Genomic DNA, 16,771 nt, shown 5'->3' on the forward strand with positions numbered 1-16,771 from the left:
ATTTTGGACCATTATTTCCTGAAATATTCTTTCTGCCCCTTTTCCCCTTCTTCTTCTGGGATTTCCATGATGTATATGTTTGTATGTTTGTTGCTGTCACTCAAGTCCCTTAGACAATGCTCAAATTTTTTTCTGTTCTTTTCTCTATCTGTTCTTCTGATTGTATGCTTTTTTAAAATTTAATTTTATTGAGATTGTTCACATACTATACAATTATCCAAAGATCCAAAGTATACAATCAATTGCCCATGGTACCATCATACAGCTGTGCATCCATTACCACAATTAAATTTTTTTCAATTTTTGGAGCATTTTCATTACTCCAGAAAAGAAATAAAGACAAAAAAAGAAAACTCAAATCCTCCCATACCCCTAACCACCCCCTCTCCATTACTGATTGATAGTATTGGTTTAGTGTTTTTGTTACTGTTGATGAAAGAATGTTAAAATACTACTAACTGTAGTATGTAGTTTGCAATAGTATATTTTCCCCTATATACCCCTCTATTATTAGCTTCTAGTTATAGTGTCATACATTCGTTCTAGTTCATGAAAGAGATTTCTAACATTTGTACAGTTAATCATGGGCATTGTCCACCACAAGATTCACTGTTTTATACATTCCCATATTTTAACCTCTAACTTTCCTTCTGGTGACATATGTGACTCCGAGCTTCCCCTTTCTGCCACATTCAGATGCCATTCAGCACTGTTGGTTATTCTGACAATAACTTGCTACTGTCACTTTTCTCCATTTCCAAAGACTTAAGTTCAACCTAGTTAAACATTCTGCTCATAATAAGCAACCGCTCCCTATTCTTCAGCCTCATTCTATATCCTGGTAACTTATATTTTGTGTCTATGAGTTTACGTATTATAATTAGTTCATATCAGTGAGATCTTGCAATATTTGTCGTTATGTGCCTGACTTATTTCACTTAATATAGTGCCCTCAAGGATTCTTCATCAACCTGTTTTTTTTTTTTTAAAGACAGTTTTGTTCACCCACCATAATTTCTGTCCTAAGTAAACAATCATTTGTTCCCTGTATAGTCACATATTTATGTATTCACCACCGTCACCACTATCTATATAATGACATCTCCAATTCTTCCACAAAGAAGGAAGAAGAGTTAAAGAAGGTAGAGAGACAAAACAAAAAGGAAAAGAAAAAAAGAAAAAAAACCATGACAGCTAAAAAGCAACAAAAAGAAGGATAAAATTAAACTAAAATAGAATAAAAGAATCAGCATCACCAGTGCCAAGAGTCCCATACCCCACCCTTATGTCCTCCTCTTACAGGCATTTAGCTTTGGTATATTGCCTTTGTTGCATTAAAGGAAGCATAATTCAATGTGTCTGTTAACTATAGTTTCTAGTTTGCATTGATTGTATTTTTTCCCCCAATACCACCCTATTTTTAACACCTTGCAAGGTTGACATTTATTTATTCTTCCTCATGTAAAACCATATTTGTACCTTTTATCACAATTGTTGAGCATCCTAGGTTTCACTGAATTATACAGTCCCAGTCTTTATCTTTCCTCTTTCCTTCTGGTGTCCCACATGCTCCTAACCTTCCTCTTTCAACCATACTCACAGTCATCTTTGTTCAGTGTATTTACATTGCTGTGCTACTATCTCCCAAAATTGTGTTCCAAACCTCTCACTTTTCCTTTCTGTCTGTAGTGTTCCCTTAAGTGTTTTCTGTAGAGCAGGTATTTTGTTCACAAACTCTGTCATTGTCTGTTTGTCAGAGAATATTTTAAGCTCTCCCTCATATATGAAGGCCAGTTTTGCCAGACATAGGATTCTTGGTTGGTGGTTTTTCTCTTTCAGTATCTTAAACATATCACCCCACTTCCTTCTTGCCTCCAAGGTTTCTGCTGAGAAATCCACACAGTCTTATCAAGCTTCCTTTGTATGTGATGGATTGCTTTTCTCTTGCTGCTTTCAGGATTCTCTCTTTACTTTTGAAGTTTGATAATCTGATTATTAAGTGTCTTGGCGAAGGCCTATTCAGATCTATTCTGTTTGGGGTATGCTGTGCTTCTTGGATCTGTAATTTTATGTCTTTCATAAGAGATGGGAAATTTTTGGTGATTATTTCCTCTATTATTTCTTATGCCCCTTTTCCCTTCTCTTCTCCTTCTGGGACACCCATGACACGTACATTCCTGCATTTTGTGTTATCATTCAGTTCCTGGAGTCATTGCTCATATTTTTCCATTCTTTTCTCTTATCTTTTCTTTTGTGTGTAGGCTTGCAGGTGCCTTGTTCTCCAGTTCCTGAGTGTTTTCTTCCATCTCTTGAGATCTGCTGTTGTATGTCTCCATTGTGTCTTTCATCTCTTGTGTTGTGCCTTTCATTTCCATAGATTCTGCCCGTTGTTTTTTTGAACTTTCGATTTCTACCTTATGTACCCCCAGTGTTTTCATTATATGCTTCATCTCTTTTGCCATATCTTCCCTAAACTTTTTGAATTGATTTAGCATTAGTTGTTTCAATTCCTGTATCTCAGTTGAAGTGTAAATTTGTTTCTTTGACTGGGCCATAACTTCATTTTTTTAAATGTAGGTTGTGGTTTTCTGCTGTCTAGGCATCTGGTTTCCTTGGTTACACCACTCAGGTTTTCCCAGACCAGAATGGGCTCAGGTCTTGGAAGGAGGCGATAGTATCTGGTTTCCCTGAGGGTGTCTTAGAAGATTGATACACCTTGTTAGGCCTCAAGTCACTGTACTTTTCTGCCCAGCAGGTGGTGCCTGTCAGCCTGTCTCTTCAGTCTTATATAAGGAGATGTGGCCCATGGCTGTTTTCTCCCAGGGTCTGGGGTCTGGTTCTGAATGGAAGGCGAGTGGTAGAGCTTGGCACCACCTTCTTCCTTTTAGGGAAGATACACCCCCTAGGGAGAGGTCATTATCTCTACCCTTGTCTGGGTCAGAGTGCTGGGAACTGAAAATGGCTGAGGTTTTCTATACTGAGCCAAGAAAGGGACAGAGAGCCCCCTTTCAGGGCTAGTCTGCAGCCACCCTCAGTTTCACCTCTTGACCAAAGATAACACTGGGTCCTCTGGGCTTCCCTGCCCTCCCAGAGAGGTCCTCCAGCTCTCCCAGGTCAGTTGTCACCAAAAGCCTCTGTCTGCTTGTTGAGGTATTTGTAGCTTGTATTGAGAAGTCCACATTTGTTAATTAAATCACCATTTGGACCTCAGCTAAGCTATATTCGCTTGCTCAGAAAGTGCTACTCTCTGGCACCACTAGCTTTGCAGTTTGGGCTGTGGGGGAGGGGCTCCCAGCTTGGGTCCACAGTTTTTACTTACAGATTTTATGCTGCGATCTCGGGCATTCCTCCCAATTCAGGTTGGTGTTTGATGAGTGGACAGTCACATTTGTTCCCCCACATTTATTCCAGATTATTTATTAGTTACTCCTGGTTGTTTAGTAGTTGTTCTAGGGGGGCTAACTAGCTTCCACTCCTCTCTATGCCACCATATTCCCATTAATCCCTCCAGTGTATTTTTAATCTCCATCATTGTGTCTTTCATCCCTATCATTTCTGTATGTTTCTTTTGAACTTTCTAATTTTTCCTTTTGCTCACACATTATCTTCTTAATATCCTTTGGCTTTATATCCATGATTAGTATCCATCCATAATATCTATCCATATTTTCCTTCATACCTTTGAATTAATTTGGGAGATTTGTTTGAACTTCTTGGATTAATTGTTTCAAAATCTGTATCTCCTCTGAAGTTTTAATTTGTTCCCTTGACTATACCATATCTTCCTGTTTCTTAGTATGGTTTGTAATTTTTTGCTGATGTCTGGGCACCTGATTATTTTGATGTGGTAACTCAGGGTCATTTTGTCCCTCTTCCCTAGGGTTTTATTGGAGCTTCACTATGTGATAAGGCTTTTCTTTGATGCTTGGTCCAGTTTATACTGGACCTTAGATTAGCCCATGTTTAACTGTACAGATTTTCTCAGGTCTGCACCTGATTCTTGTCCTGGACATATGGTTTAACTTTTAAGATTGTCCTTTTATGTCCAGTTGTTTTACCTCTAGAAGAAAGCTTCCTTTCCTCTTTTCCTTCCTTGGGTATCTTGATCAGTTCTGTTTGTTTTTTGTGCAGATTTTTCACCCCAGCTCCCATGATTTGTTTCATTTCTCTCCCCTACCCTGTGCCCCCTTTTCATTACACTTCCCAGTCTGGAACCTGTCCTGCCTTACAGCAGTTCAGTTTCTCCCCTTTCTGCCCCATGTGGCTTTTCAGCCTCGTGGTTATGTCACCATTAGGGTGTCCCACCCCAATGAGTCAGATGGGGTCAGTGTTCTAACAGGACCATTTTTTTCATTTAGGTGGACTCTTATTTCCTTGGGGCCCTTTGGTATAGTATGCACATGCTCACCAGCCACTTGCATTCAGACCTGGGTCTCTGTGGACTTTTGTTCCTGTGGCTGGATATGCATGGGGTTGTAACTCGCCGCTGTGGGTGGCTCTGTGGTCTGAATCCACAGCAGGAGGTCCCCCAGCCATGCTGCCTCTGTGTGACTCTTAAGCTGTGTGAGACCGAGTGAGGGCAAGGGGTCTGGACTGGCAGGTCCAGGTCATAGGTCTCCCACACAAAGTGACTTAAATTTCCTTCTTAATATTATTCTCTGTTCAGTTTGTATCTTTCAGATAGTACATTGGAGCATGTTTTCTAATCCTTGCCTTTTAATTCCTAAAATCCATAGAAAATCTAAAGTGTCATTTGATGGGAATATTTGCAGTTTTATTCTGAGATTCTCCCTACTTCAGTTCTATCATCTTGATGAAAAATTAAAAGTTTGTATTGTCTTTATTAAGTTGTAAAGCAGATTATGTCATAAACTTTTTTTTTTGTTCTTTTGTGTATACCATTTCTTGCATGCCTATCATGTGCCAGACACTAGGCTGAGTGTTTTCCATGTATTTTCTCATATAGATCTGAGCCATTTTGCACATGAGAAAATTGAGGCTTAGAAAAGTTAAGTAATTTGTCCAAGGTCACCCAGTTATTTACTGGCAGAACCAGAACTGAAGCTCTGATTCTTGACACCAAACCCGGATCTTGACCACTATGTTAAATAACTTCTTTTATTCCCATTCCCCTTTTCTCTCTATTCAAGATTGCTATCACATTTGTTGAGAGATTGTTTTCCCTTTTAAGATCTTTTTCTCTTCCTTCATTTTCTTTGCTTAAAAGACTTTTGGGCCCTGATTTCTTCATTTAATTATGACTGCAGAGAGTCAGCTTGCAGGGTGGAACTCCACTCTTGGACTGCACCAACTTGCTCCCCTTTGGCAGTTTTTCATTTAGTCTTCCCAACATGCTCAGTGGATGGACAGGGAAGGAAAATGGACCTGCGCTGCAGCTGAAAGGCAGAATTCTGACAGTGCCCAAAAGATCATATGAAAACTTGAGGCGATGGGCTTCTTTTACCAATAAATAGGAATTTTTAAAAATTGCTTTAGTTAATGATGCTAATAATCTTTAGGTTTAATAATTAAATGTTGAATTATGACATTAATTTTAAATCAATAAATGTAATATAATGTGGAGTCATAAAGTGTATAAAAATTTTCTTCCAGACTCATTTTTCCCTTTTATAAAATTATACATTTATGTAATAAAATTAAATATTAATATGTAAAATTTAAATCTGGTAAAATATTAGAAAATGTCAGATAGGGTTTTGAATTCTGCTGAACATACCCTGATTAGTTCAGTTATTGGCTTCCTAGCATTTGAACTTTATCTTCACCCTGAAGATTTTCTGAGCACAACCCCCCATCCCCCCACCCCTGCCCATGCTTATGTCTCATTTTTTTTTTTAATCTTCATTTTATTGAAATATATTCATATACCATGCAGTCATACAAAACAAATCGTACTTTCGATTGTTCACAGTACCATTACATAGTTGTACATTCATCACCCAAATCAATCCCTGACACCTTCATTAGCACACACACAAGAATAACAAGAATAATAATTAGAGTGAAAAAGAGCAATTGAAGTAAAAAAGAACACTGGGTACCTTTGTCTGTTTGTTTCCTTCCCCTATTTTTCTACTCATCCATCCATAAACTAGACAAAGTGGAGTGTGGTCCTTATGGCTTTCCCAATCCCCTTGTCACCCCTCATAAGCTACATTTTTATACAACTGTCTTTGAGATGCATGGGTTCTGGGTTGTAGTTTGATAGTTTCAGGTATCCACCACCAGCTACCCCAATTCTTTAGAACCTAAAAAGGGTTGTCTAAAGTGTGCGTAAGAGTGCCCACCAGAGTGACCTCTCGGCTCCTTTTGGATTCTCTCTGCCACTGAAGCTTATTTCATTTCCTTTCACATCCCCCTTTTGGTCAAGAAGATGTTCTCCGTCCCACGATGCCAGGTCTACATTCCTCCCCGGGAGTCATATTCCACGTTGCCAGGGAGATTCACTCCCCTGGGTGTCTGATCCCACATAGGGGGGAGGGCAGTGATTTCACCTTTCAAGTTGGCTTAGCTAGAGAGACAGGGCCACATCTGAGCAACAAAGAGGCATTCGGGAGGAGGCTCCTAGGCACAACCATAGGGAGGCCCAGCCTCTCCTTCGCAGCAACCGTCTTCCCAAGGGTAAAACCTGTGGTAGAGGGCTCAACCCATCAAACCACCAGTCCCCTATGTCTGTGGTCATGTTAGCAACCATGGAGGTGGGGTAGGCGAATACCCCTGCATTCTCCACAGGCTCCTCAAGGGGGCACTGCATCTTTTTTTTTTTTGACTTGTTTTTTTTTTGTTTTTTTTTTTTAACTTTCCCTTCTGTTTTAAATCAACTGTATGAAAAAAAAGTTAAAAAGAAAACAAACATACAATAAAAGAACATTTTAAAGAGACCATAACAAGGGAGTAAGAAAAAGACAACTAACCTAAGATAACTGCTTAACTTCCAACATGTTCCTACTTTACCCCAAGAAAGTTACCTAATATACCAACATTTCTGTGAACTTGTTCCTACTATATCCATCAGAAATTAACAGACCATAGTCATTCCTGGGCATCCCCAGAACGTTAAATAGCTTATCTGTTCTTCTTGGATTATTGTTCCCCCTTCCTTAATTGCTCTCTATTGCTAGTTCCCCTACATTCTACATTATAAGCCATTTGTTTTATATTTTTCAAAGTTCACATTAGTGGTAGCATATAATATTTCTCTTTTTGTGCCTGGCTTATTTCGCTTAGCATTATGTCTTCAAGGTTCATCCATGTTGTCATATGTTTCACGAGATCGTTCCTTCTTACTGCCGCGTAGTATTCCATCATGTGTATATACCACATTTTATTTATCCACTCATCTGTTGAAGGACATTTGGGTTGTTTCCATCTTTTGGCAATTGTGAATAATGCTGCTCTGAACATTGGCGTGCAGATATCTGTTCGTGTCACTGCTTTCCGATCTTCCGGGTATATACCGAGAAGTGCAATCGCTGGGTCAAATGGTAACTCTATATCTAGTTTTCTAAGGAACTGCCAGACTGACTTCCAGAGTGGCTGAACCATTATACAGTCCCACCAACAGTGAATAAGAGTTCCAATTTCTCCACATCCCCTCCAGCATTTGTAGTTTCCTGTTTGTTTAATGGCAGCCATTCTAACCGGTGTTAGATGGTATCTCATTGTGGTCTTAATTTGCATCTCTCTAATAGCTAGTGAAGCTGAACATTTTTTCATGTGTTTCTTGGCCATTTGTATTTCCTCTTCAGAGAACTGTCTTTTCATATCTTTTGCCCATTTTATAATTGGGCCGACTGTACTATTGTCATTGAGTTGTAGGATTTCTTTATATATGCAAGATATCAGTCTTTTGTCAGATACATGGTTTCCAAAAATTTTTTCCCATTGAGTTGGCTGCCTCTTTACCTTTTTGAGAAATTCCTTTGAGGTGCAGAAACTTCTAAGCTTGAGGAGTTCCCATTTATCTATTGTTTCTTTTGTTGCTTGTGCTTTGGGTGTAAAGTCTAGGAAGTGGCCTCCTAATACAAGGTCTTGAAGATGTTTTCCTACATTATCTTCTAGGAGTTTTATGGTACTTTCTTTTATATTGAGATCTTTGGTCCATTTTAAGTTAATTTTTGTGTAGGGTGTGAGGTAGGGGTCCTCTTTCATTCTTTTGGATATGGATATCCAACTCTCCCAGCCCCATTTGTTGAAAAGACCATTATGACTCAGTTCAGTGACTTTGGGGGCCTTATCAAAGATCAGTCAGCCATAGATCTGAGGGTCTATCTCCGAATTCTCAATTCGATTCCATTGATCTATATGTCTGTCTTTGTGCCAGTACCATGCTGTTTTGGCAACTGTGGCTTTATAATAAGCTTCAAAGTCAGGGAGTGTAAGTCCTCCCACTTCGTTTTTCTTTTTTAGAGTGTCTTTAGCAATTCGAGGCATCTTCCCTTTCCAAATAAATTTGATAACTAGCTTTTCCAAGTCTGCAAAGTAGGTTGTTGGAATTTTGATTGGGATTGCATTGAATCTGTAGATGAGTTTGGGTAGAATTGACATATTAATGACATTTAGTCTTCCTATCCATGAACATGGAATATTTTTCCATCTTTTAAGGTCCCGTTCTATTTCTTTTAGTAGAGTTATGTAGTTTTCTTTGTATAGGTCTTTTACATCTTTGGTTAAGTTTATTCCTAGGTACTTGATTTTTTTAGTTGCTATTGAAAATGGTATCTTTTTCTTGAGTGTCTCTTCAGTTTGTTCATTTCTAGCATATAGAAACATTACTGACTTCTGTGCATTAACCTTGTATCCCGCTACTTTGCTAAATTTGTTTATTAGCTCTAGTAGCTGTATCGTCGATTTCTCAGGGTTTTCTAGATATAAGATCATATCATCTGCAAACAATGACAGTTTTACTTCTTTTCCAATTTGGATGCCTTTTATTTCTTTGTCTTGCCGTATTGCCCTGGCTAGCACTTCCAGCACAATGTTGAATAACAGTGGTGATAGCGGGCATCCTTGTCTTGTTCCTGATCTTAGAGGGAAGGCTTTCAGTCTCTCTCCATTGAGTACTATGCTGGCTGTGGGTTTTTCATATATGCTCTTTATCATGTTGAGGAAGTTTCCTTCAATTCCTACCTTTTGAAGTGTTTTTATCAAAAAGGATGTTGGATTTTGTCAAATGCTTTTTCAGCATCTATTGAGATGATCAATTGATTTTTCCCTTTTGCCTTGTTAATGTGTTGTAATACATTGATTGATTTTCTTACGTTGAACCATCCTTGCATGCCTGGAATAAACCCCACTTGGTCATGGTGTATGATTTTTTTAATGTGTCTTTGGATTCGATTTGCAAGTATTTTGTTGAGGATTTTTGCATCTATATTCATTAGGGAGATTGGCCGGTAGTTTTCCTTTTTTGTAACATCTGCCTGGTTTTGGTATTAGATTGATGTTAGCTTCATAAAATGAGTTAGGTAGTGTTCCATTTTCTTCAATGTTTTGAAAGAGTTTGAGTAAGATTGGTGTCAGTTGTTTCTGGAAAGTTTGGTAGAATTCCCCTGTGAAGCCATCTGGCTCAGGGCATTTATTTGTGGGAAGATTTTTGATGACTGATTGGATCTCTTTGCTTGTGATGGGTTGGTTGAGGTCTTCTATTTCTTCTCTGGTCAGTTTAGGTTGTTCATATGTTTCCAGGAAATTGTCCATTTCCTCTACATTATCCAGTTTGTTGCCATACAGTTGTTCATAGTATCCTCTTATAATTTTTTTAATTTCTCCAGGATCTGCAGTTATGTCACCTTTTTCATTCATTATTTTGTTTATATGGGTCTTCTCTCTTTTTGATTTTGTCAGTCTAGCTAGGGGCTTGTCAATCTTGTTGATCTTCTCAAAGAACCAAATTTGGTGATATTTATCCTCTCTATTGTTTTTTTGTTCTCTATGTCATTTATTTCTGCTTTAATCCTTGTGATTTCTTTTCTTGTCCTTGGTTTAGGATTGGTTTGCTGTTCATTTTCTAGCTTCTTCAGTTGATCCATTAGTTCTTTGATTTTGGCTCTTTCTTCTTTTTAATATATTCATTTAGTGCTATAAATTTCCCCCTTAGCACTGCTTTTGCTGCATCCCATAGGTTTTGGTATGTTGTGTTCTCATTTTCATTCGTCTCTATATATTTAGCAATTTCTCTTGCTATTTCTTCTTTAACCCACTGATTGTTTAGGAGTCTGTTGTTTAACCTCCAGGTATTTGTGAATTTTCTAAGTCTCTGATGGTTATTGACTTCTAATTGTATTCCATTGTGGTCAGAGAATGTGCTTTGAATAATTTCAATCTTTTTAAATTTATTGAGGCTTGTTTTATGTCCCAGCATATGATCTATTCTGGAGAAAGTTCCATGAGCACTAGAAAAGTATGTGTATCCTGGTGATTTGGGATGTAATGTCCTGTATATGTGTGTTAAATCTAATTCATTTATCAGATTGTTTAGGTTTTCAATTTCCTTATTGGTCTTCTGTCTGGTTGATCTATCTATAGGAGAGAGTGATGTGTTGAAGTCTCCCACAATTATTGTGGAAACATCAATTGCTTCCTTTAGTTTTGCCAGTGTTTCTGTCATGTATTTTGTGGCACCTTGGTTGGGTGCATAGACATTTACGACTGTTATTTCTTCTTGCTGAATTGCCCCTTTTATTAGTACGTAGTGGCGTTCTTTGTCTCTCAAAACATCCCTGCATTTGAAGTCTATTTTATCTGAGATTAATATTGCTACACCTGCTTTCTTTTGGCTGTAGCTTGCATGAAATATTTTTTTCCATCCTTTCACTTTCAGTTTCTTTGTGTCCCTGTGTCTAAGATGAGTCTCTTGTATGCAACATATTGATGGTTCATTTTTTTTGATCCATTCTGTGAATCTATATCTTTTAATTGGGGAGTTTAATCCATTTACATTCAACGTTATAACCGTGAAGGCATTTCTTGAATCAGCCATCTTATCCTTTGGTTTATGTTTGTCATATTTTTCCCCTCTGTCTATTATTATCCTTTATTGTACCCATACCGAATCTCTTTAGTACTGAACCTTTCTCCAAGTCTCTCTGTCCTTTCTTTGTTTCTCTGTCTGTAGGGCTCACTTGAGAATCTCCAGTAGGGCAGGTCTCTTGTTAGCAAATTCTCTCAGCATTTGTTTGTCTGTGAAAAATTTAAGCTCTCCCTCAAATTTGAAGGAGAGCTTTGCTGGATAAAGTATTCTTGGCTGGAAATTTTTCTCACTCAGAATTTTAAATATATCGTGCCACTGCCTCCTTGCCTCCATGGTGGCTGCTGAGTAGTCACTACTTAGTCTTATGCTGTTTCCTTTGTATGTAGTGAATTGCTTTTCTCTTGCTTCTTTCAGAACTTGCTCCTTCTCTTCTGTGTTTGATAGTGTGATCAGTATATGTCTCGGAGTGGGTTTATTTGGATTTATTCTATTTGGAGTTCGCTGAGCATTTATGATTTGTGTATTTATGTTGTTTAGAAGATTTGGGAAGTTTTCCCCAACAATTTCTTTGAATACTCTTCCTAGACCTTTACCCTTTTCTTCCCCTTCTGGGACACCAATGAGTCTTATATTTGGACGTTTCATATTATCTATCATATCCCTGAGGTCCATTTCGATTTTTTCAATTTTTTTCCCCATTCTTTCTTTTATGCTTTCATTTTCCATTCTGTCATCTTCGAGGTCACTGATTCGTTGTTCAACTTCCTCTAGTCTTGTACTATGAGTGTCCAGAATCTTTTTAATTTGGTCAACAGTTTCTTTAACTTCCATAAGATCATCCATTTTTTTATTTAGTCTTGCAATGTCTTCTTTATGCTCTTCTAGGGTCTTCTTGATTTCCTTTATCTCCCGTACTATGGTCTCATTGTTCATCTTTAGTTCTTTGAGTAGCTGCTCTAGGTGCTGTGTCTCTTCTGGTATTTTGATTTGGGTGGTTGGGCTTGGGTTATCCATATCGTCTGGTTTTTTCATATGCTTTATAATTTTCTGTTGTTTTTGGCCTCGTGGCATTTGCTGAACTTGATAGGGTTCTTTTAGGATTTGTAGACCAATTGAAGTCCTTATCTCTAATTTATCAGATCTACAGCTTCGTGGAGTACACTTTCTCTAACTAACCAGCAGGTGGCGTCCACGAGCCACCTGTTCTCCACAAGCCAGTTCTCCCCTGCTTAGCCTTTTTGGTGAGTGGGGGAGTGAGTCTTGTGGGGTCCAATTGGTGTACCAAGCTTGCGTGTGTAGTTGGTGTTGCCTGCCCTGTATATGGGGCGTGTTTCTGGGCAGTCAGGGAGTGGGGGGTGGCTCTAACAATCAAATCTCCCTGGTGATCCTAGAGTTTTAAATCTGCTGCAATAGTCTAATCCTTCAGTTCAGTCCTGCCACAGTTTGTCTCTGCCACTGACCCACAAGTCCTTGGTATTGGCGTATGGCTCCTGAGACTTGCAAGTGGGCCCCTCTTCCAGGCCGTGCACCCCAGGTCCTCTGTTGAGGGATGACTGTGCTATGTCACAGGTGAGTGCCGTCCCCCCAGGGCAGTTCTGGGCTGCTGGGCTGTGTAGGGAGGCTCCCAGTCTGCTGAAATGATGGCTGAATGGGGCTTTGTTAATTCACACTGCTGTACCTTCCCAACTCTGGGACAATCAGCTGAGGTTGCAGGGAAGGCTAATGTCCATGCCCAGTTTTGTGGTGTGTGCCTGTTATTTGAAGCACTTCCGTCACACTGGGTTGTCTGGGGCAGTTCTGGGCTATGGGGCTGGTGATGGGCAGGAGTGTTTCTTGTCCACCAGGATGATGGCTGTGAGCGGACACCCCCCTTTTCTTGGGAAGTTGTGGATTTTTAGTGAATTTTCTCAGCCACTGGATTATTGCGTTTTGTCTCAGAGCTCTCCTAGTTCTGCTCTTGACTTGACCTGCCCAAATAGCAAGTCTTTGAAGCTTTCTGTATTGGGCTTCTTAGAGTAATTGTTTTAGAAAAAGAAAAAAGGATTAAAAACAAAACAAAACAAAACAAAACAAAACAAAACAAAAAAACGGGCCCTCCTCAGAGATCTAATGTGTTATTGAAATGCTAAGAGACAAAGCAACCAGGGCCATTAAGGAAAGGTCCACAGGGCAGAGAGATCAGCTTTTCTTTGGGATTTGCATATGCGCCTCAGGGCCCTTCCCCTTTCTATGTTCACCAGAACTCCAAAAATCCTCCGCTTTTATTTTGGAGTTTTTCGTGTTGTTTTTTTTCTATGCCTGTCTCCTCTCTGCTGGGCTGGCTGCTCTCAGATTCTCTGGTGTCTGGTCTCAGTCTATCTATGGTTGGAGTTTGAATCAGTAGAATGAGTTTCCGATAAGGGCTGCCACTGCAGTTCTCCCTTCTCCTTCCTGGATCTGACAGCCCCTCCTCCCCCAGGACTGAGCCTGGCAGGGAGGGGCGCGGGTCCCCTGGCCGCAAAAACTTACAGATTTCGCTGATCTCAGCAGTTCCACGTTTTTATGAGTGTTGTATGAAGTATGCCCAAAGTCAGATTGCTCTGTGGTGTCCAGTCCACGCAGTTCCTGGCTTTCTACCTACTTTCCTGGAGGAGTAACTAAAACATACAGCTCACCAGTCTGCCATCTTGCCCTGCCTCCGCTTATGTCTCATTTTATCATGTACATCTGCAACACTGAGAGTACTTGTTTGTGTTTTAAGTCCTCTTTCTCACCCCCACCTCCCAACTGTGCCCCTTTGAGGGAAGCACTGTCCCTTACTAATCTTGGTATCTGTAGGACCTAACCCAATTTCTGACATTATTATGACGAGCCTCCTGTTAAATGTTTGTTGAATGAATTGAGGGCTTGGCAACTAGCTAAGATAGGTATCTCTGATTGAACTAATGAGGCAAATAAGGAAAAATGGGTCTGAAAGAAAATTTTTATACACTTTATGACTCCACATTATATTACATTTATTGATTTAAAATTAATGTCATAATTCGACATTTAATTATTAAACGTAAAGATTATTAGTGTCATTAGATTTTGCCTCTTATAAATATGCTTTTCCCTCATTAACTCTTTGCAACTAGCTGTTGTCATTTCAATTAGAACATGAATGCTAGCTGATTAAGAAAACTATTTCCTTTCTGCGATGATAAACAAATATTAACTTACGAATCAAGTTTAGGAAAGAAAAACAATGTATTCTATATTCTAGTAAAACCTGAGCACTCATGTTGTTTTTCTCTATCTATTGTTCTTTAGGTGGCATGATATTGCCAACATGTCCCACAACAAGTCCTTTTTTGCATTAGAGCTGGCAAATAAAGAAGAGACGATCCAGTTTCAAACTGTGAGCAAACATTAGGAATCTGCATGAAATGTTTGTGGGTGTGTTTGAGGGTATTATTAAGACATATTTTATAATTTTAGAAAATATTGTACTTATATTTTATAACATTTTGCATAATAGCACTTGGCAAAAAGTAGGTGTTTCATAAATATTGTTGAGTGAATGAATGTGTCCTTGGATAAATGCCATCTGTCATTATGACCTTTAAATTAAATTTAAGGGACTAAGTGGGGGCAAAGTAAGCACTGATCTCTTAATTTCCACTGGTAAATGTATAGCTCTGCAGAATTATTTTAACAGTTTTTTGCTTTTGCACTCTTGATAAAGGCAGTATTGCATCACTAAGTCAAATTTTTTTTTTAAATATCTGAGAATCTATTTGTCAAGAATTAAAATTGATATTTTCATCCTTTTTAAATTTCTAAGCATTTTGAAACTGCCTGATATAAGAATCACACTGTTAAAACAGATACGTTCTTTCATCTTGATAATTTAAATCCTGATTGTAACATTCATTTAAGGCAAAATATTAGACTTAGTAAACTAAATAATCAGCGTTAAGTGACTTTGACATAATAGGTCATCCAATTGTGTCTTATCCTCAGACAAACTCTGCGTTAGAAGTATCAAGTTATATATGTTCTTTCATATTACTTTATCCTTATTTTGTTTGCTAGGAAGACATGGAAACAGCAAAATACGTATGGAGACTCTGTGTTGCTCGACACAAATTTTACAGACTAAACCAGAATAGCTTGTAAGTATACCCTGCTCACAGAAATTGTAAAAAAGAATGAACTTAGAAATTTTCATTTTAAGCTTTGTTGTATCAGCTAGAAAGATAAAATTTATCAAAAGGATATCTTGTTTTTATGTCACTTTTATAATAACCTCTTTGCTTTTGTTGCATGTTAAAATGACATTTCTTAATAGTTTTTTTTCTTCTTTTAGCTTTGGACCAACCTCTAATAACTACGGATATGCCTCTAAGATTTCTTGCAACTAGTTACTAGGATCATTCTAATTTTTAAAGGATATTCCCCTTTTAGCTTTCATTTGTATCATTGCCCTGGTGAGTGTTTTGAGTAATTAAAGATTATTCCGCTTTAAAGCCATTTGCAGAATTTGTCTCCCTTCCTCCTAATGTGCATTTTTATTAGCTCATATGTTGTCCACTCTAGTGGATCATTCTCATTAGCATATAAACATGCTGTAATATTTCACATCTTAAAACACTCACCCTTTACTCCATATCACCCTCTAGCCATGACCCTATGTCTCTTGCTTTCCTTTATAGCAAAATTCTTCAAAAGAGTTGTGCATACTTGCTTTGTCTCCTTCCTTCTACCCTGCTTCCCCTAACCCACCACACCACTGACACTGCTTCTCGCAGTCCCCAGTTACCTTCATCCAGGGCCAGTTAAGGAGTTTTCACTTGACCACTGACTACCCTTTCCTGAACCCTGCTCTTCCTTGGCTACTAGCATAGCATCTTCTCCTGGTTTTACTCACGCTAGGCTCTTTCTTCTCAGGCACCTTTGCTGGTATAGTCCTCAGACCTCTTCTGTATCTTCACTCTTCTCTAGGCTTAAAATAGCATCTATCTGCTGAAAGTGTATCAAATTTTATTTCTTGCCCCATTTTCTTCCTGAGCTCTTGACTCTTACATCCTGCTGCCAGCTTGACATCTCCACTTGAGTGCCTAAGAGTCATCTAAGATTTGATATTTCTAAGACAGAATTCTTGATTTCCTCCTCCTTTTCCTGCCCCCAAACCTGCTGCTTCCTTACTCTTTCCCATTTTGGAGAATAGCAGCATACCATAGTCACCAAACTGCTCAGACCCAACCCCTAGAAGTCATACTTAATTCCTGTTTTCCTTTCACCCCACATCCAGTTTATCAGCAAGCTCTGTCAGCTCTACCTTTAAAATATATCTGAAATCTGACCATTTTTGATTTCCCCCCTCTGCTAATGACAGTGCCGGCCACCATCATCTCTCATCTGAAATATTGCAGGAGCCTCCTGACTCTCCCTGCTTCTCTGCCTGCCCTACTTGAAGCTTATTTTCTATTAAACAGCCAGAATGACCTTATTTAACATGAGTGAGAGCCTATCATTCTTCTTAAAACCCTCCATTGGCGTTCCATTGTAGTTATAAAATGACAAAGCCATCTGTGATCTGGTCCTTGCTTGGCTCAAACCTTGTTTCCTTTACCCTCCTCCTTGCTCACTCTCTTCCACTTGTATCCTTGCTTGTCCTGAACGTTTTCACCCTTGGGGATGCTGTACTCGCCCTTTCCTCAACCTGACATGCTCTTGTCCTGGGTCTTTACATGCCCTGCTCCCTCACTGCAGTCAGCTGCCTGATGAGATGTGCCCCTCTTCAGGGAGGTTGGC

At 38.9% G+C, this 16,771-nt stretch overlaps 1 protein-coding gene across 2 annotated transcripts in view; it reads left to right on the forward strand.

Annotated features, from left to right (window-relative positions):
• The window catches only part of PTPN21 (protein tyrosine phosphatase non-receptor type 21), a 133,373-nt gene that overhangs the window by 72,187 nt on the left and 44,415 nt on the right, over positions 1 to 16,771 (forward strand). For both annotated transcript variants that reach the window (XM_037832128.1, XM_037832129.1), the window contains exons 9-10: positions 14,285 to 14,372; positions 15,050 to 15,129. In XM_037832128.1, coding sequence (XP_037688056.1) covers positions 14,285 to 14,372; positions 15,050 to 15,129 — 168 coding nt within the window. The remainder of the gene's footprint in view (positions 1 to 14,284; positions 14,373 to 15,049; positions 15,130 to 16,771) is intronic.

This window comes from Choloepus didactylus, chromosome 4, assembly GCF_015220235.1.
Source record: "Choloepus didactylus isolate mChoDid1 chromosome 4, mChoDid1.pri, whole genome shotgun sequence".
NCBI lineage: Eukaryota > Metazoa > Chordata > Mammalia > Pilosa > Megalonychidae > Choloepus > Choloepus didactylus.